Source organism: Dipodomys merriami, unplaced genomic scaffold (assembly GCF_024711535.1).
Source record: "Dipodomys merriami isolate MVZ:Mamm:240054 unplaced genomic scaffold, mDipMer1.0.p SCAF_29, whole genome shotgun sequence".
NCBI lineage: Eukaryota > Metazoa > Chordata > Mammalia > Rodentia > Heteromyidae > Dipodomys > Dipodomys merriami.
In genome coordinates, this window is record NW_027204381.1 from 2,522,338 (window position 1) to 2,544,724 (window position 22,387).

The following is a 22,387-nucleotide window of genomic DNA, read 5'->3' on the forward strand; positions in this document are numbered from 1 at the left end:
GAGGCGGCTGTGCGTGGAAGGCGGGACATCCTTTACGTCATCAGTCCCCACCCTTTTTCCCAGGAAACTGCGAATAGGAGTGCGACGTCGTGCTACGTCAAGAGGCACGTGGTCCATCCGGAGCTCACGCTGCCCCGCCCCAAACTCGGCGGTCTCCGTTTGGGGAAAGCGGCGACGGCGATTCAGACGAGCTGCGGCACCGCGTGACGTCGCGTAGGGGCGTGGCCCGGGAGGACAGGGCGGGACTAAACTCGAGCGGAGCAGATTTACGCCACTCACACTGGGCGCAGAGCTAACGGGGCAGCGGTGTTAGCCAATAGCAAACCAGCGCTCGAGAGGCCGGGAGACTGGGGTGGAGCCTTGGGAGACTGCGGAGGCAGGTGCGTGAGCCTGGGGGTCTAAGGGAGGAGTGGGCTGGGGCCGGTTCCTAAGTCCCACGGGGAAGATTTCTCATTGCTCCTTGGGGTTGTGGGTCTGGAGAGAGGTGTCCGCGGCCGGGCCGGGGTGGCGGGGGCAGGGAGGATGCTGATCGTTCCCGTGGAGTCGCGCAGCGCGACGGCCCCCGAGTTGCAGCGTCACCCAGGACACCCTTCACCCCAGCACCCGTCCACCCCGAACCCCCCCCAGGCCTGCCGGGGCTGGCGTCCTCCTCCCCACCCGCAGCCCCAAAACAAGCCCTTGGGGACCACGTCGTGCTTTGGCGCCCGGCCTCGCGGTCCTATGGGTGCGGGTCGCGGTCTCCATAGCAGACACACCTGTAGTCCCCGTTGGTGACTCAGGGCCCTGCTGGATCAGAGTCCTGCGGGGTTCGATTCCCAGGTGAGAAAGTTATCAGCAGACGAAGGTAAATACGTAGATTAAATGAGATACTGTGGGATTCAGTCCTGACACCAGGTTAGGTCAGCAAGTAGTACTAATTCGTATAATTACCTGCCTGTCCATGCTGTCTTCCGTTACTCGGATTTTATTCTGGTCTTCTGGACTGTTTTGTGGTTTCATCAGCCCCCACGAAGCCTTTGTGAATAGATGGGGTATTGAAGGCACACATCCTCGTAGGATGTGAATAAAGTCCTCAGAAAGAAAACAACGCCAGTTGAACTGTGGCGCACCTTTTTGTCACTTGGAATTCTCCAAGTGTATATGTACGCATGCACAGATGTACATTTACATTTAGAATGCATGTGTGTGTGCACATGAGCATGCATACCCATACGTGTACATACGTGTGTATACATATATGTGTATAGAGAGCGAGGGATATACACATATATGTATATAGAGCTATACATCCATAGAAACACCCCTGAAATTAATAGCAGACTCTTGAAAAAGTTGCATTAAGTAAGATACAACCATTATGCCCTTATAGTTCCTTCCCACACTTCACTCTCCTCCAGCCCAGGCAACCAATCTCCATGTCTATGGTTTTGTCTATCATCTATTTTGTGACCACTTCAGATTGGCTTTTTTTGTCAGTCTTCATATTAAGTTGTTAATGTGTATCAGTCGTTGTTTTCAATGTGTGCATTGTGAGAATGTGGTTGAATGGTTTATTCATAAACATATTTGACACAGTTGTGGTTGTTGCAGGTTTTTTGTGTTTTTTTTTTCCAGTCATGGGGTTTGAACTCAGGACCTGGCCCTGAGCTTTTCTGCTTAAGGCTCTTGCTCTACTACTTTGAGCTGCAGCACCACTTTCAGTCCTCTGGTGGTTAATTGGAAATAAGAGTCTCACAGACTTTCCTGCCTTCACAGACTTTCTCAGCTTCCTGAGTACCTCCTCCTGTAGCTCCTCCATTACAGGCAAGAGCCACCAGCACCTGGCAGTTGTTGCAGTTTTTGACTGTACAAATGAACCTGTTATGGGGCTGGAAAGGTGGCTCAGTGGTAGAGCGCTTGCCTTGCATGCTTGAGGCCCTGGGTTCGGATCCTCAGCACCACATAAGCAGAAAAAGCCGGAAGTGGCGCTGTGGCTCAAGTGGTAGAGCACTAGCCTTGAGCTGAAGAGCTGAGGGACAGCACCCAGGCCCAGAGTTTAAGCCCCACAACCGACCAAAAACAAAACAAAACAAATGAACCTGTTATGAAGCAACACGAACAACTTTTTATGCACATAGAAGTTTTTATTTCTCTGGGATAAGTGCTCACAAGTATAACTGATGAATAATATGATAAGTATATGCTTAGTTGTTTGGGTTTTTTTTTAAGAAACTATTCCCACCAACTATATGTCGATGATCCAGTGTTACAACACCCCCTCAACCAGCTGAAATGATCAATATTGTCCTAATTTTCTGATAGAGAAATCTTTGACATCTTTATGTTCTCTTTGGAAATAACCTTCAGGCCCTTTGCCCATTTTTAAATTCGATAGTTTGCCTTTTTCCTCATGAGTTTTCGGGGTTGTTTTTAAGGATTCTACTGATTAGATTTGATGTGCAGATACTTTCTCCCAGCTTATGTCTTTCTTATCTCTGTCCTCTTAACAGGAAAAATTTAATTTTGATGAAATACAGTCTATTGATTGTTTTTCTTTGGTTTATTAGGCTTTAGATATCATGTCTAAGAACTCATTGACTAACTCATAGTCACACACACACACAAAAACTAATTTCCCGCTCACAAAAATTCTTGTTGAGAGTTATTATCCATTATGAATTAAATTTTACATATTATAGTTTAGGTTAAGGGATATTTTCCCCTCATGTGGATCTATGTTTGTTTCAGCATTGGTGAAAAGACTTCTTTTGTTTGTTTGTTTGGTTGGTTGGTTTTTGTCTTTCTTCCGTTGTATTGCTTGTACCTTTGTAAAAATGTGACTTGGCTGTATTTGTGTAGGGTTATTTTTCAATTTGTATTTTCTTCTACTGATCTATGTATCTCTTTGTGCCAATATCACACACAATCTTGGCTACTGGATTTATAATAGGTCTTAAAATAACATAGTTTACTATCACATTGTTACTCTTTTTAAAATTTATATTAGATATTTTAATTTATTCCATATCAATTTTACACTTATCTCAATAATATTTACAGAAACATCTTTCTGGAATTTTGACCTATCAGACTTCACTGTGTTCAGTCTGTATGTCCGTTTGAGGAGAGATTGTCTCACCTTTCTGTTTTGGCTTTTCCAGTTCTCAGAGGTGGCATTTCTGTCCACCGATTTAGGTACTCATGGGTTTCTTTTGTTAAAGAGTTGGTAGTTTTCAGCATACAAACCCTGTATCTGTTTTCTTCAATTCATAGCTCAGTATTTTTCCCTTCTTTTCTAAGCGATTACATTTTACGTTTTGGTTTCCCTGCAGTTCTTATTATTACATAGAAATATAATTGATTTTGCGTCTCAATCTGCAGTGTCTCTAATCTCTAGCTTTGTTTTTATTTTGTAGAATTCTCAGGATTTACTATGTGGATTATCTTATCATCTGTAAGTAGATAGTTCTTTCCCCCTCTTTTCAATGTATATGGCTTTTTAAAATTTTTCTTCAGTATGCTGGCCAGAGCCTCCAGTACTTTGGTGAATAGCAGTGGGAAGGGTGGGCATGCTGTCTTCCTCTTAAGGAGGAAGATATTCGAGCTTTTATCATTTAGTATGTTGTTTGTCTTAGGTTTTTGTGTGGATAGATAGCCTCTATCCTCCTTCCTTCCCTCCCTTCCCCCTCGCACTCCCTCTTCCTTCCTCCCTCTCCCTCTCCCCCTCTCTCTTCCTCCCTCCCTTTCTCTTATTCCCTCCTCTCCCTTTCTCTCTCCCTCCCCCTCCCTCTCTCCTTCCCTCCCCCCCCTCTTTCTTCCTTCCTCCCCTCTCTCCCTCTCCCCCTTCCTTTCTCTCTCCCTCTCCTCCCTCCTCTCTCCCTTTCCCCCCTCCTCTCTCCTTCTCCCTGCTCCTCTCTCCCTCTAACTCCCCCCCCCGTCTATCCCTGTCCCTCTCTCCCTGTCTCTCCCCACCCCCACCCCCAGTTCTAGAGCTTGAACACAGGCCCTGGGCATTGTTTCTAAGCCTCTTTGTACTCAAGACCACTTGCCACAGCACCACTTCCAGCTTTTTCTGTGTAGTTTATAAAATACTGAAATAAGGTTACAGGATGACCCATTATAACAACAAGATGTACATACAAGACACTATGTTGAAAATGAACTTTACAACTTCAGGGGTGGGGGGGTGTGGGGGTGGGGAGAGAGAAGTTGGGGAGGTCGGGAGGGAAGGGATGACAGGGGAAAAACAAAGGAGGAGGTAACAATGCCTGATAGGAAATGTACTCTACCTAACTCATGTAACTGTAACACCTCTGTACAGTATTTTTACAATAAAAAATATATGCAAAAAAAAAGTTTCTCAGACTTTTCTGCCCAGGCTGGCTTCAAATGGTGATCCTCAGATCTCAGCCTCCTGAGTAGCTAGGATTACAGGTGTGAGCCACCAGCACCTGGCTCTATTCTCTATTAAGTTGGAAGTGAGAAATTTCTCCTCTGGTCCTCATTTGCTAGGAATTTTTTGAAGATCACTATTGTATTTTGTCAAATGCTTTTTTGTATGAATTGATCATTGTTATGTAATTTTTCTTCCTTAGCTTGGTATATGATACATTGCATTTATCTTTCAAATATTGAATCAATCTTATATGCTTATATGAACCTACTTGGTCATAGTATAGATTCACATTAAATTCTTTTTGTTAATATTTAGCTAAGAAGTTTCATATCTACATTTGTAAGGAATATAGGTCTGTGGTAATAGGGATTCGTGTGTTTGTTTGTTTGGAGTACTCTGTCTACATAATCCTATTGTCTACCACAATAAGATTGGCTTCATAAAATTATTAGGTTTTCTTCTGTTTCCTAAAGGAACTTTTAACTTCGGATAAAATGTAAGTTCCTTAATGATTACATGGCTATTCAAATTATATTTCACATTGGATGAGTTGTGATCTTGTAAGCACACAGTGCTGTAAATTTTCCCCTCAGTATTATTTGAGCTGCATTCCATCTGATACGTTGTATTTATAGCTTAATGTATTTTTAGGTACCTTTGAAATTGACCTATGTATTACTTAGAAGTTTCCAAATACATGCATATTTTTATTTATGTGTGATTAATATCTAGTTGGGTCCATTGTGGGCAGAAAACATTGTATTTGTGGTTTCAGTTCTTTAAAATCATTTGAAATTTGTTTTATGAAGCAGGATATGGTCAAATTAGGTTTATGTTCCTTAGGCACTTAAAAATATAGATTATGTGGTTTATAGGTCAATTTTTCTTTTTGTTGTTGAGTAGATTCTGTTGGCTAATGGTATTGTTAACTTCCTTCACATCCTTGATATTTTATGTTCTAGTTGCATTAATTTTTGAGAAGGGGATATTTTGAAATCTGATTTTCTCTTTAGTTGTTTTTACTTAATATATTTTACAAATCAACTATTTTTTTTTTTTTTTTTTTGGTCCAGTTGTGGGGCCTGAACTCTGGGCCTGGGCACTGTCCCTCAGCTCTTCAGCTCAAGGCTAGCACTCTACCACTTGAGCCACAGCTCCACTTCCGGCTTTTTTCTTTTTGCTTATGTGGTGCTGAGGAATCGAACCCAGGGCCTCAGGCATGCAAAGCAAGCACTCTACCACTGAGCCACCTTCCCAGCCCACAAATCAACTATTTTATGCATTTAAATTTAAGAGTTTCTAGTATTCTTGATGGATTGATGTTGTATAATATTCCTTTCTATTCCTGAAAATGTTTCTTGCTCAAGTCTATTTTATACTGTATTGACATTGCCATGCTTGTACAGCATACCTTTTTTATCCATTTACTTCAACTTATTTTTGCTTTTTAAGTGAGTTACTTATTGGAAGCATGAGAATGAATCACTCATCCATTCCAGTAATATCTGTCTTTTAATTGATGTACATAGACCATTTACACTTTAGTGTAACTATGGTGTTAGTACTTAAGTCTACTATTTATCTTTTCTGTTTATATTCCCTAGTCTTAATTTGTCTGTTTTCTTTTTTCTGGGTTTTTTTTTTTTTTTGTCACTAGAACCATGTTGAAAATTCCGTTTTGATTTAACTATAGTGAGTATGAGTGTTATATCTTTGCAAACATTCTTAGTAGTTGTTCAGCCTTCTCTGACTGAACATTGTAGTGGAGGGATAGGAAGAAGAGGGCAGACGCCCCTTATTATAGCCTACTATGAGCAGAAACTAGTCTCTTCATTGTTGCTTCACAAGTAGCAGTTGAGAGATCCACAAAACTTGATAGTATTCGTCTTGGATTTTACTCTTAACACTTTTCTGCATTGGTATATTGATCATTTCCTGGACCTGCATGAAAGACATTAAGTTTTTCCTGGGGCTTTTTTTTTTTTTTTTTTTTTTTTTTTTTTTTTTTTTTTGGTCAGTCCTGGGGCTTGAACTCTGGGCCTGAGTGCTGTCCCTCAGCTCTTCAGCTCAAGGCGAGCGCTCTACCACTTGAGCCACAGCGCCACTTCTGGTTTTTTGGTGGTTTATTGGAGATAAGAGTCTCATGGTCTTTCCTGCCTGCGCTGGCTTTGAACCGGGATCCTCAGATCTCAGTCTCCTGAGTAGCTAGGATTACAGGCATAAGTCACTGGCGCCCGGCTTCCTGGGGCTTTTTATGTGCCTATTCATTACTGTTTCTGGTTCAGCAGCTTCTTTGGAATCTGGCATATTTTCAGCAAAAGGAACATCCAAGGAACTCACTGTCACATCGTTCCTCAGGTCCCAAACTTGTTTGCCATTCTACTTTCTTCCAAGCCGCTTTTCATAGTCTTTATGTATTTGTTATTGTATGCTATTTGTCTGTGTGTGTGTGTGTGTGTGTGTGTGTGTGTGTGTGTGTGTGTGTGTGTATACATTGAAAGAAGGGGGGGTGTTTTGTTCTCAGCAGAAAAAATAGGGAAGGATGAGGCCTATAAAAAAATAAGGATTAAATATCATGGAACAAATAATCAGAAAATGTTAGGTATTTTTATAACATTCATCTTTGTTACCAGGAATGCTCTTTAGCTGGACCTGCTGCATATCTATAACCCCCCTCAAGAGACAGAGGCAGGAAGATCAAGTGTTCAAGCCAGCCTGGGCTACATAATAAGACTCAGCCTTTAAAAAAAAGGGGAGGGGCTGGGAAGGTGGCTCAGTGGTAGAGCGCTTACCTTGCATGCCTGAGGCCCTGGGTTCGATTCCTCAGCACCACATAAGCAAAAAGAAAAAAGCCAGAAGTGGCACTGTGGCTCAAGTGGTAGAGCGCTAGCCTTGAGCTGAAGAGCTGAGGGACAGCGCCCAGGCCCAGAGTTCAGGCCCCATGACCAGACCCCCTCCCAAAAAAAAAAAAAAGAAAAAGAAAAAGTTCATAGAACTCATAAACTTTATAGACCATGATAAAGACAATTTGCCCCATGGAGGTTAGAATGTTAGAATGTTTGTGACTTTAACTAAGTATTACTATCCCACAACACTATGAAATTTGTGACATGAATATAATCACTTAATCACAATTAAAAAAGTTTGCAAACAAAAAAGAATGAAAACTTAAAATGTCAGGGTACCTCTTAAGGAGTGCATTTATGATGGGATGTTGTGAATGTTAAAGTTGCTACATATGCTTTCAGTGATTATTAAACTTGAAGGTCATAGTAGTATTGCAGAGAATATGGATTATAAGTGAAACAAGCAGTGTTCTTAGGCCTGTTGCTCTCCACCTCCTCCTCCAAAATCATCAAGCATTTTTTCCATGTGTCGCCTACTTTTTTGATGAAATGTCAAAACAAACATATTGAAAATTTAACCCAGTAATAATAATAATAATAATAATAGTGACACTTGTACAGTGACAGCTTAGACAAGCACACCCTTCTACAACATCTCCATTTTTGTATTTAACCCAGTTATTTTCTTGTTGTGCTGGGGATTGAACCCAGATCCTTTGTGCATGGTAGACAAGCACTGTACAACTCAGCTACATTCCTAATCCTATATATAATTGTATAGTCATAAATATTAGACCTTATAAGGTGCTTCTTAATTTCAAGGAGTTCAACATTTGTGAAGATTAAAAACAACATTTTCAGGCTGGGCACTGGTGGCTCACGCCTGTAATCCTAGATATTCAGGAGGCTGAGATCTGAGGATCACGGTTCAAAGCCAGCCCAGGCAGGAAAGTCCATGAGACTCTTATCTCCAATAAACCACTAGAAAACCAGAAGTGGTGCTGTGGCTCAATCGGTAGAGTGCTCCCTTTGAGCTAAAGAGCACAGGGACAGTGCCCAAGCCCAGAGTTCAAGCCTCATGGCCAACCAAAACAAAATTTTTTTTCATTCAATGCCAAGAAATGCCAAGGTTTACTGTCATATGATTGTTCTTAGTGAGCGTTGTGAACATTGTTGTATAAGGGGAAAATGTTGAAGTCTGAAATGTTCATTTTTTTTCAATTGTTTTTCATTCTAGTTCTAAAAACGGGCGGAATTGGCTATGGATAATTCATATGATTTCAGTGAACGAAGTTCATGTAATGGAATTTCATCGGAGAGGAAAAACAACTTCCTTGTGTCGGAAGATCATGGGCAGAAAATCCTAAGTGTTCTGCAGAATTTTAGAGAACAAAATGTCTTTTATGATTTCAAAATAATTGTGAAGGATGAGATCATCCCCTGTCATCGGTGCGTGCTAGCAGCATGCAGTGACTTTTTCAGGTATCTTGCCTTATCTATGCTTCAGATTTTTTTGTGATAGCAGAACATGTAACCGTAATATTTAATTCTGAAAGAAAACCTCATTCGAATTAGGTTAACTAATGGTTTTTTGGGTAGGAGAACTTAAGGCTGCCTTTTCAAAAGCACAAGTCTTCCCAGTTCAGAATTTCCCAACATTCTATGCAGTGTAATCCTTTGAAATGTTCTGAGGAGAGGTTTTTGTGTTTTGTTTGTTTTTTTATGCCAGTCCTGAGGCTTGAACTCAGGACCTGGGCACTGTCTTTGACCTTTTCTGCTCAAGGCTAGCACTCTACCACTTGAACCACAGCTCCTCTTCTGGCTATTTTTTTTTTGGTAGTTAATTGGAGATGATAGTCTCAGGAACTTTTCTGCTAGGAATGGTTTTGAACTGTAATCCTTAGCTCTCAGCCTTCTGAACACGTGGGATTACAGGTGTGAGCCACTAGTGCCCAGCCTGTTCTTGCTTTGTTTGATTTCGTCTGGGGTCTTCTTTGTTTGGGAGTTCCCTGTAGATGCATCATTTTAGAAAAAGATGAAACAACAAGATAAACAAAAATGGAAAGCAGAGTTCAAAGAAAACGAGTCAGAGACAAAAGTAAATTTCAGTTGAATACTGCATCCATGAATTATCCAGTGGGAAGGACTGTGACTCAGAAGATGTAGAAGCAAAGGTATTTCTATCATAGAGATGTATCTCTGGGGTGTCCACATCCCAGTTGTTCTGGTTCTGAGCAATAACTTCTAAACGAAGCTTCCTTTCCAACATAGCCTACTGAGGATGTCCTGATCATGATTCTATAGAATCCCCTATGCTGACAGTGGCTGTAACTCCACACAATTAAGGGTCAGCCATCTTGCCACATTCATTGTTGCAAGGTAATACCAGGCTGTGTGGCCTCTTGGTCCTTACAGACACATTTCTTCGTTTAACTCCTGGCCTTGAGTTCTCCTAGTCACACTGTAATTTCAGTATTTTATATTACGTTCAGTTTTGGAAGCAAGGTAAGTAGTTTAAATCTCTCACAAACGTGAGAAAAGCAGAGTTCTGTTTGAAATAGAGGAATAAGATGGCACTTATATCACTTTTTATCCTTAATTTAGCTTGTTTTTTCTATGAACATTGAATTATGCTTGCCATTATTGCCTTTAAAATAAATTTTATAGAATAAATTTTATGAGGTGAATTTTAGTTAGAAAATGATTTTTACATGTACTGCTTGCTAATCACTCTAAGGCATATTGCTTTGAGTTTGGGAGCAGTGACTCAGTGCTACGTAGTCCACTGGGTACAGGAATGCTGGGACAGCATTACATTAACTGTGTGTCTGTTAAAGCTAGTCTTTTCATTTCTTCTCTCCAATAGTATATTGGTCTTTGAATTCCCTTGAGGACCTACGCATTATACTTTGCCACTCCCCAGGGCCACCCAGGCCTTCCCTCCTCTCTTCCAATCCATGTAATTTTGGCCTCATATTTGGAAGTATTGAATAGCCTAGTAACAATTATTCAAATTTTGGGACCTATCTCCATCTCTCAGCTGCTGTTACCACAGACGCTATTTTTTTTGGTCTTTTTTGGCTTGGTGTGGTTAACTGGTATTGTTTCATTCAATGAAATCACATCCCTTTCTTCCTAATATATGATGTAAAAATGTGTCTCATTAGGTGGATTTTTTTTCTGTACAGAGACAAATTCATTGGAGACATTTGGGCTATCTTTTATGTTTTATTACTGTCCAATCAAAAACTAATTTGAAAGAAAATGTTAAGGCCTAAGCCCCCTCAGCATTATATTGTAAGGAATTTTAGCTTTCTATTAACACAGTTGATATTAATTTACTCATAAAGAGATTCAGCCATTAGAGAACTTTTACCCTAATTCTGTGAATTACATAGGAACTAATCCATATACAAAATTTGAAGTATTTTATAATCTTTTTTTGGCTTAGCTATTGTATCTGTTATATTGAATGAATTTTCATATGAGTTATAAATTATATTTCTTAGCAGATATATGGCATATATAATCTAGATATTGAAATAATTTATTAGTATACCATTGAAATATGATTTTGTAAATATATTGTAAATCAACCAGAGCATAAAGGATGTTTCTTTAAGGTGATATTGACAGTAATCATGGAAGAAAATAATGCTGTCTAAGCCAGGCACCAGTGGCTCACGCCTGTAATCCTAGCTACTCAGAGTTTGAGATCTGAGGATCGCAATTGAAAGCCAACCCAGGCAGAAAAGTCTCCATGAGACTCTTATCTCCATCTTATTATTCAATAACCAGATGTAGTGCTCTGGCTCAAAGTAGTAGGGTGCTAGCCTTGAGCAAAAGAGCTCAGGGACTGTTCCCAGGCTCTGAGTTCAAGCACCACAAACATAAAAAAAAAAAACCAAAAAAATAATGCTGTTTACTTGTTCTTTTGTGTTCCTTATTATTTTGTCTTTTGCAGGGCTATGTTTGAAGTAAATATGAAAGAAAGAGATGACGGAAGTGTTACAATTACTAATTTATCCTCCAAAGCAGTAAAAGCATTTCTTGATTATGCCTATACTGGAAAAACAAAAATCACAGATGATAACGTGGAAATGTTCTTCCAGTTGTCATCATTTCTTCAAGTTACCTTCCTCTCCAAAGCTTGCAGTGACTTTTTAATAAAAAGCATTAATCTCGTCAATTGTTTACATTTATTATCTCTATCAGATAGCTATGGCTCTGCCCGTTTGTTTGACCATGCTTTATACTTTGTACAGCACCATTTTTCCTTGTTATTTAAGTCGAGTGATTTCTTAGAGATGAGTTTTGGAGTCCTGCAAAAATGTCTGGAATCAGACGAATTAAATGTTCCCGAGGAAGAAACAGTACTGAAGTTCGTCCTTAGTTGGATTAAACATAACTTAGAATCAAGGCAAAAGCATCTGCCCCACTTGATTCAAAAAGTAAGACTGCATCATTTATCTGAGGATACGCTTCAAGACTATCTGCTCAATGAAGAATGTTTACTTAAAAGCGCTAACTGTTTTGACATAATGGTAGATGCCATTAAGTGTGTGCAAGTTTCTAGTGGCCTCTTCCCTGATGCTCGGCCATCCACAACTGAGAAATATATATTCATCCACAAGACTGAGGAAAATGGAGAAAACCAATATACATTCTGCTATAATATTAAAACGGACTCATGGAAAATCCTACCCCAATCACATCTGATTGACTTGCCGGGGTCTAGTCTATCTAGTTATGGAGAGAAAATCTTTCTGACTGGTGGCTGCAAAGGGAAGTGCTGTAGAAAGGTCCGCCTTCATATTGCTGAGACTTACCATGATGCCACTGATCAGACCTGGTGCTACTGTCCAGTCAAAAATGACTTCTTCTTGGTATCAACTATGAAAACACCAAGAACCATGCATACTTCAGTTATGGCACTCAATAGGTTATTTGTCATAGGTGGAAAGACTAGAGGATCTCAGGATATTAAAAGTCTCCTAGATGTTGAATCTTACAACCCCCTCTCCAAAGAATGGACATCTGTGAGCCCATTACCCAGAGGCATATACTACCCCGAAGCAAGTGCATGCCAAAATGTAATTTACGTTCTTGGATCAGAGGTAGAGATTGCGGATGCATTTAACCCATCACTTGATTGCTTTTTTAAATACAATGCCACAACCGATCAATGGTCTGAACTAGTGGCAGAGTTTGGGCAGTTTTTTCATGCTACTCTCATTAAGGCTGTCCCCGTGAACTGCACACTATATATATGTGACCTTTCCACATATAAAGTTTACAGTTTCTGTCCTGATACTTGTGTTTGGAAGGGTGAAGGGTCTTTTGAATGTGCAGGATTTAATGCAGGTGCAATTGGAATCGAAGATAAGATTTATATTCTAGGTGGGGATTACGCACCAGATGAAATCACAGATGAAGTCCAGGTCTACCACAGCAGCAGATCTGAGTGGGAAGAAGTTTCACCAATGCCCAGGGCCTTAACTGAATTTTACTGCCAGGTGATTCAGTTCAATAAATACAGGGACCCGTGGTTTTCCAATCATTTCTAAAGGTAGTATGTGCTTGCATATTCTAAACCTGTTCCAGTTCTAGTAACCTACAGGTAAATTTATTTATTGTAAGGATTGGCTAAAAGGTCTTTACATCTTAATATTCTTCCTGTAAGAGAATTACCATGTTATGTATGCTATCTATGAAGAAAGAGTTCCCAGATATTTTAAGTGAAAAAGACATTGTATCAAAAATTAGGCTGAATTATGATTTAATCTCAAAGATTCCAGAACACTTAACATTCTCAAATGTAAGTAAAAGTTATAGGCTTTGATGCTTTGTTTTTTTTATAAAGTATTTTAACCATGAAAAGTAGTAAGAAAAAAAAAAACAAGAGTTTATAGGTCTGTGCAATTTAGGTGGAGGGAGCCCCTTGTAAAAGTAAAAAGGTAATTGTGAAAGTAAATAAAAGTCTATTATGATGTTAGAGGCAATTTAGAAAATAAGAGCTGTTGAATTCATTTTTTCAGGTCCTTCTTTCCTTTAATTTTTTGTCAGACTTTTTTTATTGAAACATATTTTCCTATCCTTCTAGTCAGTACAATAAATTTTTTGTGTAAAAGAGAGAAAGAAAGAGAGAGAGAGACAGAAGGAAGTTCACCTCTTCTTTAATAGAATATTGTACCAGTGCTGGAGTTGTGGCCTAACTGGTAAATCCCTTTTCTAGCACAAGTCCCTGAGTTAAACTTCAGTATTAGGGGGTGATGGATGGGGGAAAGAGAAGGAATTTGTACTAAGTTATAACACATCATTGACAATTTCTTTATGTATTTTTAAATTGCTAATTTTATTAGCTTTCCATATCAGATGGTTACAATTTTAGCAGTCATATTTCTCTTATTCTCTGGTTCAACATTCATGATTTAGGTAGTAGTTCTGAGTAGTCGTTCTAAGTTCCATGAGGCCTTAGTTTATCATAACATATAACCCATGAGTGATATTCTTAATATAATTGAGGATATGGAACGTTGGCCCATGTATTGCTTTATCATTATTCTACATATTTCCTTCCTTTTTTGACAATGCTAGGATTTGAATTCAGGGCCTCCTATTTGTTACGCAAGCACTCTTTTTTGCTTTAGTTATTTTTTGAATAAGATCTTAGCATTTCTTGCCTCCAAGTAAGTCTCAATCTGATCCTGAAGATCAATCTGTACCTTCCAAGAAGCTGGCATTACAGGTGTGAGCCACTATGCCCAGCCTAGCACTTTTTAATCTTTATATACATTTGAGCTAAAGTAAGAAAGTTCATGATTTAATTAATCATATCAATTTTCTTTGTTTTCTTTCTCTCTTTTTTTTTGTCGGTTGTGGGGCTTGAACTCTGGACTTGGGTGCTGTCTCTTAGCTCTTCAGCTCAAGCAAGCACTCTACCACTTGAGCCACAGCTCCACTTCTGGTTTTCTGATGGTTTATTGGAGATAAGAGTCTCAGACTTTCCTGCCCAGGCTGGCTTTGAACTATGATCCTCAGATCTCAGCCTCCTGAGTAGCTAGGATTACAAGTGTGAGCCACTGGCCCCCGGCTCCATTTCAGTTTTCTGTAATGACATACCTACATACTATAAAGCACCATATTGGTTTATTACCTCAGTAAATTACTTTCTAAATTAAAATGACATGGCTTTTGGTATTGATAGTAGAACTTAAAACTTTCATCATGAACAAAAGAAGGATAATGATCCATCCTTCTTGTTCTCAGCCAGAAGAAGTTGTTTTTTTTTTTTAATTTAGCTCAAGAAATGCAGATGTTTTAGGTTTTAAGACCCCCGATTTACATCTCTGGTAATACATGGGTGTGTTTCTCTGATGCTTCACTCAGTATTAATAAAGGTAAAAAAAAAAAAAAGTAAAGGTAAAAAAACATAGGTATTTACCAGAAAGAAATGCCTTTTTTCTTACAATATAAATGCAAATGTTAAACTTCAAACATATTTTTCAAATCACAAATAGTAGAGTACATTTTCTCGCAGTTCCAAAATCAAGGGCAGTCTCAAATCAGATGAAAGTCACATGAAAAGTATTCTGTAGAATTGGCTGCCCTTTCTGTCCAAGCACGTGTGTATTTAGGGAAGAGAATATGCAGTGTATGTGTGGCATCGGAGGCAAATTATATGGCAATGATTATAACTGCACATAATCTGTCTACTAGCTGTAGATTTATGGAACTGCTAAACATAGGTTGATAAAGTACACATAAATAGTATTGTCATTCTAGGAATTGTTCATCTCTTTCCAAAAGGGAAAAGTAAAGCAAAACTAAACCCCTTCTTATTCTTTTATGAAATCATTTGCTGTCCACCATTTTCCTCATTGGCTATTGATTTATGATGTTTCTAGACATATCTATCAAGACCTATGTGACTCCTACAAATGATTTAATATTTTTTCAAATGTTGGTTTTCTGCCTTAGTTGATACAATAGCTATGGATTGCTGGATAATCATTTTTTTATTTATTGCTATCTCTGTATCAGCATCTTTATGTTCTTCTCCACGATAAAATACTCTGTCAAAGTCATAGAATCCCAGACTCCTCCTTTATTTCTTTTCCTTTATCTTCTTTCACTCAAAGCAGTCAATGCTGGGTGTGGCTCTACTAACTGACCTCTCATTTTGCATGTCTTCCCAGCAATCTGTTGGCTTTATTGAAAAATGGTTCCCGTTTCGAATTAGCCTGGAACCCAATCACATCGTGTCTGACTACACTGGCTATATCCTTTAGCCTTGCCAGTCATTGGGGCCTCAGTCTTCATTTTGGATCTCTAACTTGCAAATCTTAAATCTTAATGATTGTTGAAGTCTTTTTTCCCCCTCCATCCATTTAGAATAGTAAGAGAAAGATTCCAAGTGTGAGCCACTGGACCAGGTTTGTTTTCCTTTCTTTATACTCTTCTATCTATTTTCTGGCATAAGACACAGAATAATTGCTCAGTATCCAGACTGCTGTCATTCCTGTGGAAAAATTCTATTTAACATTCTTAGTTCTTCCTCATTGTCTTGCTTTACCATAGTTAGACTATGCATGCAAAAACTTTGAAGGTTGTCATATCTTCTAACTTGAAAGTAGATAAGTGCCACTATTACATATGAAAGCATATTAAACAACATAGGAGAACAAGTCGAAGTTAGTAGACATCCCTGGAACAATCTTCAGACTTGAGTAAAATGTATGTTTTGTTCATCTACAGACTTTTGAGACTAAGTAGTATATAGAATATTTGAGTAAAAATTCCCATTCTCCTCAACTCTGCTATTGGGAAAGAAAAAGGTCTTTATTGCAGCAGTGTTCATAACTAGCTGTAATGAATTTATTTGGAACTTGCTTGGGAACAACCACATAACTGCAGTATGATGCCAATCTCCCAGTTACTATGAGGAGCGATTGAACGGTGCATTTGGAATTCTTGGCTCAAACTGTATCCTTTGAAAACTAGGTTCTAGCACAGAGGAATGTCTCTGGTATTAGGAAGCAATAAATGTTGTAGTGATTAAACTATGAAGTTAAATACGTAATGTTACTTTTAGATCACTGTCCACAGTTTAATTGGACCCAGTGTCCTGGTAGTGTTTCCCCTCTATATTTGGAATTAAAGGGTAAAATTGCAAATTTCCTTCCAGGGGACAGCTCTGGAGCATACCTATAACAAGATGTAAGAAATACTTTTACTCCACTTTATATGGCCCTAGATGACTATAAGACTTAATAAGACTCTTTGTCAAAGACTCCATCCAGCATGTAACAAGTACTTAGCTCAATAATTTTCCTACACAGGAATGCATGACCAAAGATTTGTACCTACTATTTACACATACTGGGCTTGATCATTTTCTTACATAAAACTAATTGCTTCCCCCTCCAGCTTAGTCAGCACTCTAGGTTTCAGTAGTTCTAACTATTCAAAATTCTTCAAGGACTTGGGTCTTAAAGCTGTGTCTGTTGAGCCTTTTTTTTGAAGGGAATATTGTGTTTATTTTTAATCATTCAGAAAAAGTCCATCAAAGGTGCTGACAGTCATAGTGAGCTACTAACTAGGATCTTTCCATCTATTTAATATAGGTATATGTTTGCTTTATAACGCATGTAAAATTAAAGACCAGTAACAAATTTTCTCTGAATTATTATTTTCTTTAAAGCTGTATTATTGTAACCAAAGGCATTGATTTTAGTTAAATACTTCATTTGAAATGCTATCTTTATCTCTTAAATTTTTATCTGGGCATTGGTGGCTTCACAGGAGGCTGAGATCTCAAGATTGTGGTTCAAAGGCAGCCTGGGCAGGAAAGTCATGTGACTCTTGTCTCTAAATAGCTACCAAAAAGCTAGAAGTGGAACTGTGACTCAAGTAGATTAGCCTTGAGTGAAAAAGCTAGAGATCATTGCCCAGGCCCTTAGTTCAAGCCCAAGTATCTGCACCATTTTTTAAAAATTTAATGTTAGTTATATTCAATGACTCTAATTATTAGTCAGCTTTACTATCGAAACTGAGAGTTTAATTGCAGAATAATACTATTACACATTTATCAAAGCTAACTCCTGTCATGGATTCATATTCGAATTTGAAAAGAACCTTGGGATCTAATGTAGTTTCCTAAATCCTAAATTCCAGCACACTGTAGACTCATTATTATTTTCTTCAGCATCTAATTCAGTACTTTCAGGTGCTAAAACAGCTACCTTAACCAGTTTTTCCTAATAGTAAAAATAATTGCCGTGCTGTATTATTTATTGACATAGCCATTGGCCCTACATTGCTCTTCCTGCATGCCAGCCATGCAGCCATTTGAATGAGTACCATGACTCTCAGCCCTAGCAAACAAGGCCTTCTTCTCTTTCTTGGTTAGGGGCTCAGAGCTCCTAGCCTCACCCCCTGTGGCTGGATTACATGGCTTCTCTTTGTGGAGTTGCTGCAGAGCACCTATCCTAGGTTGAATGGTAGTTTTGATGGATTGAGCCTGAGCAGCAGGGCCGATTCTGTTGCTATCTAAATTTTTCCTCTCACTGTCCATTCTCAGTGTACTTGAAATTTTAGAGATCTCATTCAGTCATAGCTCTCCAGTTCTCATTTTCTCATCTACTTCACTAGCTCTCCGGCTCACTTAAGTCTAGAGCCTTCCCATGTCTCCTCCTACCTGCCTTTTCCCCATCACCGAATGTTAATAGCAATCTTTTGTCACTGGATATAGTCTTCAGAATTTTAGAAGCACTTCTAAAAAAGACTTCAGAAGGTCAATTTTTTAAAAGCAGGAAACAGTTATATCTTCGTTGGTCGATGAGGATGACTCGCAATAACTTTAAATTTGGAAACATTTAATGTTTTTAATTTGATATTAAGTAAAGTTAGACAGAACATAGTATTTTTATAATTAAAAAAACTAGGGGCCAGGTAGCTTTATTCATCTCATTAACTTTGACAACATTTTCCCAAGCTTAAGGAGGTAACTAGCTCAACAAGTTATTCTTTTGTAAATATTTCTTTACCTATTGGTTTCATTTCACTGGAACCTCATATATGTAGGGACACATCTTCATCATTTTAAGACCCATCTATTAGCACAGTGCCTGCCAACTAGAAATGCATCCAATACACTGGTATTCTCTCAGGCAATATATGAAGCAAAATGTATTTATAATATTTTTATAAAATCAGATTGGTACATCTGTACATTCTGTTTTCATGGAAAATGGGAATTATGTTATGATTTCTCATGTTAGAATGTTACCACATTTTACTTTATCTACAAATGTGTATTAATTGGTTTTTACGGTATTTGAAATTCACTATATGTTGAGGTAACAGATAAAATTGGTTTGGTAGTTTATGTAATTTTAGGGTTTGTTTTTAGTATTTGAAAGAGTTAATCTGAAGCATTTTATGGGAGAGAAATCTCATTTTATGCCCCATTATCCCCCTTTGGAGAAGTGTCTCGTTGGTTGTATATTTATATATGTATAGTTGGTTCTGGAAAGCAAAACTATAGATTCAATGTCACTTATCCATATTTTCTTCAAAGGCTATAATGGAGAAGACACTGATTGCAAATTCTTAGTACATATGCAGCCTCCATTTTTCCTACAGGAGCAATAGCTTCCATGACCATTTTCCCATTGTGGGGAGGAAAATACTACAGAAGCCTACTTACATTGCATAGTCAGTAACTTACTTCATTTCTCTGTTAGTGGAATGTGAGCTTTTGCCCTAATGCTCTGAGAAATAAAAGTAATCATTCTTGCAAGTCTGTATCACCCATATTCATGTGCAGTAAAGAATTTTAGTTATATAATCAGTAATTTATTAAAATGTATCTAAAATAATATTGTCTGTCTTTATTTTTATTAAAAATAAAGAGAAAGGCGAATGCCAGGACTCGCTCTCTCTCTCCCTTTTTTGCCTCTTTCAAGATGCCCTAAGTTCCTGAGCAAAGCTAATGGATATCAGAAGTTCTGAAAGAGTTGGGGGAAGGGGAAGAGGAAGTCCTCTAAGATATGTACATTCATGTGGACTTTAAGATAGCTTATGTCTATAGCCTCAAGCTACTAAAGGAAGTGAGATTGGGAGCCCCAAGTTTGGAGGCCAGCCAGGAAGAAAAGTTGGTGACAGTCCACTGCAACAAACAAGATGGATAGGGCAATGCATGTCTGCAATCCCAGCTATGAAGGAGGATCTGCAAGACTAGCCCTGGGAAAAATGTATAAGATTTTACCTGAGAAATAAGCAATAAAGTGCTGGGGACATGGCTTAAGTGGTAGAGCACTCAACTATAAACACAAAGGTCATGAGTTCAAACCCCAGTACGGCCAAAGTTAATTTTAATGGTAGGAAATGAACAAAGTCTCTGCCAGTCTCCAGGTTAAGTCAGAGATGGGGAGAAACCTTCAGGCCCTGCCTGGAAAGGCCAGGCCATGTATGTACAGGGCATAATCAAAAGCAATGTCTATCCATGTGTTTAGGGCCACAAACTGCCAAGACCCTGTCCTACTGAATAGAGGAGGTTGCCAGAGTGTCAAGGCTGAGAGTATAAATGACTCTCTGAGAGTGACAGATACTCTGTTAATTCTAGATCCTATCATTTTCCTTCTCTCTGGAAAGAATCATTCCTTTTCTGTCATGTTTTTATTTTTCCTAGGTGAGGAGGTCTGGTTTACTAAGCAACCTGGGTTTACAAGGTCCAGACTGTGGCTCACGTTCAAAGAGTTCCTTGTTAGAAACCCAACTCTTGCAAAATGAACTCAGTTTGTATCTTCCATGTCTAGATAAAGCCAGTTGTCTTATTTTTGAAGAGCTTTGCTGCTGCTCATCAGTCTGGGTCCAAATGTGCTGTTCCAGGCTTCTTCCCATATTACACCCAGTTTTCTCTGAGCCACTAGCTCTCTGCAGTTCATTGCTTCCAATGATTGACTCAGTCCCTTCTTTTCTAGTCTCTCCAGAGAGAAACAGAATTTATTAAAATTTTAAGGGCTATTGTAAGTATCTGGCGTGCCACAAAGTTATGTACCTCTCAAATCAGAGGTTTATCTCAGCATATTAATACTCCTAAGCTCCAAGTGAGTGACACTTTTGATCAATAGTCTGGTTAACCATACAGTCTGATGTATTGGCATTTGAAGTTCTACCCCTAAATGTTAAAGCTGTCTGAATTACCCCCTCTGTTTTTGAAAAAGGCGGAAAAGGAAGCCTTTCAGTGATAAGTAGCAATCTTCAATCTTACAGGAAATGAATTGTGTAAAGTATTAAAAAGATCAGTTATCCTCATTTTGAATCACTAAGAGTTATGAACATGTTACAACTCTCTTTTATGTGTTTACATTGTAAGTTGAAAAATACATGTTGTCAAAACCTGTTTGTAGCAATTGAACCATAATATAGATTCTAATTTATTTATCTGTATATTTTCTGAAGAAAATAACCCTAAAAAGTAGTATTCCTTTCACTATGGCACCAAAAAGTTTTGAAATATTTAAACTATTTTGAGGTTTTTGAAACTAATACTAAAAAATTCCAAGGCAATGTGTACAAGACCAATCTACAGAATAAACACTGATTATTTAAAACTGCAAATTTTATTAGGAAGTACTTTTTTAAATAAAAGCTATTTTTCCAGAAAAAAATGAGTTTGTACTTACTAAGTTTTTTTATTTTAAAGATTTTTCATAAAGTTTAATGAACTAAACATGTAGTAACCAACTTAAGATTCATGAAAACCTTAAGAAATCTGTGAATCTATTTTAAAGTAAAATTCATGCATAAATATTAAACAAGTCATCCTAGAACTTATAATATTGGATTCAACTGCACCTGATAAATATTTTTGCATTTCTTCCCAGTTCAGGGCTTGTTTAACCTGATTTTGCTTTGGTGGTAATTAGTGACTCTTCCACAGGAAGTTAATTACCCTTCCCTAACCCTGACCAAAATATGTGCTGAAAATGAATTTAAAATTTTTAATCAAGGAAAGCTTTTCCCTGAGGGATTTTCAGATTTAAAAATCCAATTAGCTTTAATGTTTTTCCTTTCAGAGATTAACCACTCTTTTATGTTATGAAACATTGATTGGAACTCAAACTATTTATAGCTTTAAAAAAAAACTTTGAACAAAGTTGTTTCTTTTACAAATATTATTTACCTTTATTCCAAAGTGTTCTTCCATTTAAAGAAAATGTACATTTTTCTTACAAGCACAAATTAATATGTGCTCTTATTTCCAAGAATTTCTAAACAAAATTATTCAAATGTTTAAAGCATGTATACCTCTTTTTATACATATGCTATATATAATATATGAATATATGAATATATACATATATATATTGCTGTCCTGGGGCTTGAACTCAGGGCCTGGGACCATTGTCTGCTCTACCACATGAGCCACTTTTGGCTTTTACCTGAGTAATTTATTGGAGTCTTGTGGACTTTCTTGCCTAGGCTGCTTCAACCACGATCAGCAGAGCTCAGCCTCCAAAGTAGCTAGGATTACAGGTGTGAGCCACTAGCGCCTGACTCTCAATATTGTACAGGGTGAAACAGTATTTCTCAAACTTGATTTGGAAGATAATCATCTGAGGAGTATCTACTAAAACTATGAAACCTCACTGTCGGAGATATATAGTAAGTAGATTCTAGACTCAGGCTCTGAGAACCCATAATTTTTAGCAAGGAGTGCAAAGTAATTCTTATTGGAGAACAAGTTAGGAAACACAGTAAAATAGAGAACCTAGTTCTGAAGTGAGACAGGCCTGGATTTTGATCTTTGCTATTGTACAGAATAATTCGTAAGTTGTAGAAGCTTGAGCAATGTTCTGAAATATTCTGTACCCCAATTTCCTTATCAGAAAAACAGATCATAGTTATACCCTCCACAAAAGGCTTTTGTCTAAAGGAATCTAATTATGTGATGTGCTTTCCACTGTGCTTAGTAAATGGAAAAGATTCAATAAATGTCTCTGTGTTCTTTCTGTTTCCTTATTAATTTCAGTGGCAATCATCTTCTCTTTCCAGACTCTTTTCCCACAATGGACATAATATTTTAAATTTGAAAAGTACTATCTACCTTGGCAGAGAGAATTCATGTTTCAAAAAAAAGTTTGACTAATATACATTT

General features: G+C 38.1%; 1 protein-coding gene across 3 annotated transcripts; it reads left to right on the top strand.

The window, feature by feature from the left end:
• The first annotated feature begins 190 nt into the window (after positions 1-190).
• LOC138838823 (kelch repeat and BTB domain-containing protein 3) lies at positions 191-19,064 on the top strand. 3 transcript variants are annotated; one of them, XM_070038181.1, is made up of 4 exons: positions 191-380; positions 3,396-3,433; positions 8,459-8,703; positions 11,186-19,064. In XM_070038181.1, the coding sequence occupies exons 3-4, from the start codon at positions 8,483-8,485 to the stop codon at positions 12,786-12,788; spliced, it is 1,824 nt and encodes a 607-aa protein (XP_069894282.1). In that variant the 5' UTR covers positions 191-380; positions 3,396-3,433; positions 8,459-8,482; the 3' UTR covers positions 12,789-19,064. The 3 variants fall into 3 exon arrangements, with proteins under 3 accessions (XP_069894282.1, XP_069894284.1, XP_069894283.1); XM_070038182.1 differs by lacking the exon at positions 191-380 and adding an exon at positions 774-819; XM_070038183.1 differs by lacking the exon at positions 3,396-3,433.
• Positions 19,065-22,387: the final 3,323 nt, after the last annotated feature.

Bases quoted from the DNA above. Each gene is read 5' to 3' on its own strand.
- LOC138838823 (XM_070038181.1), top strand. From the start codon at position 8,483: ATGGATAATTCATATGATTTCAGTGAACGAAGTTCATGTAATGGAATT. The intron at 8,704-11,185 runs GTATCTTGCCTT...TGTCTTTTGCAG, and splicing joins GCATGCAGTGACTTTTTCAG to GGCTATGTTTGAAGTAAATA.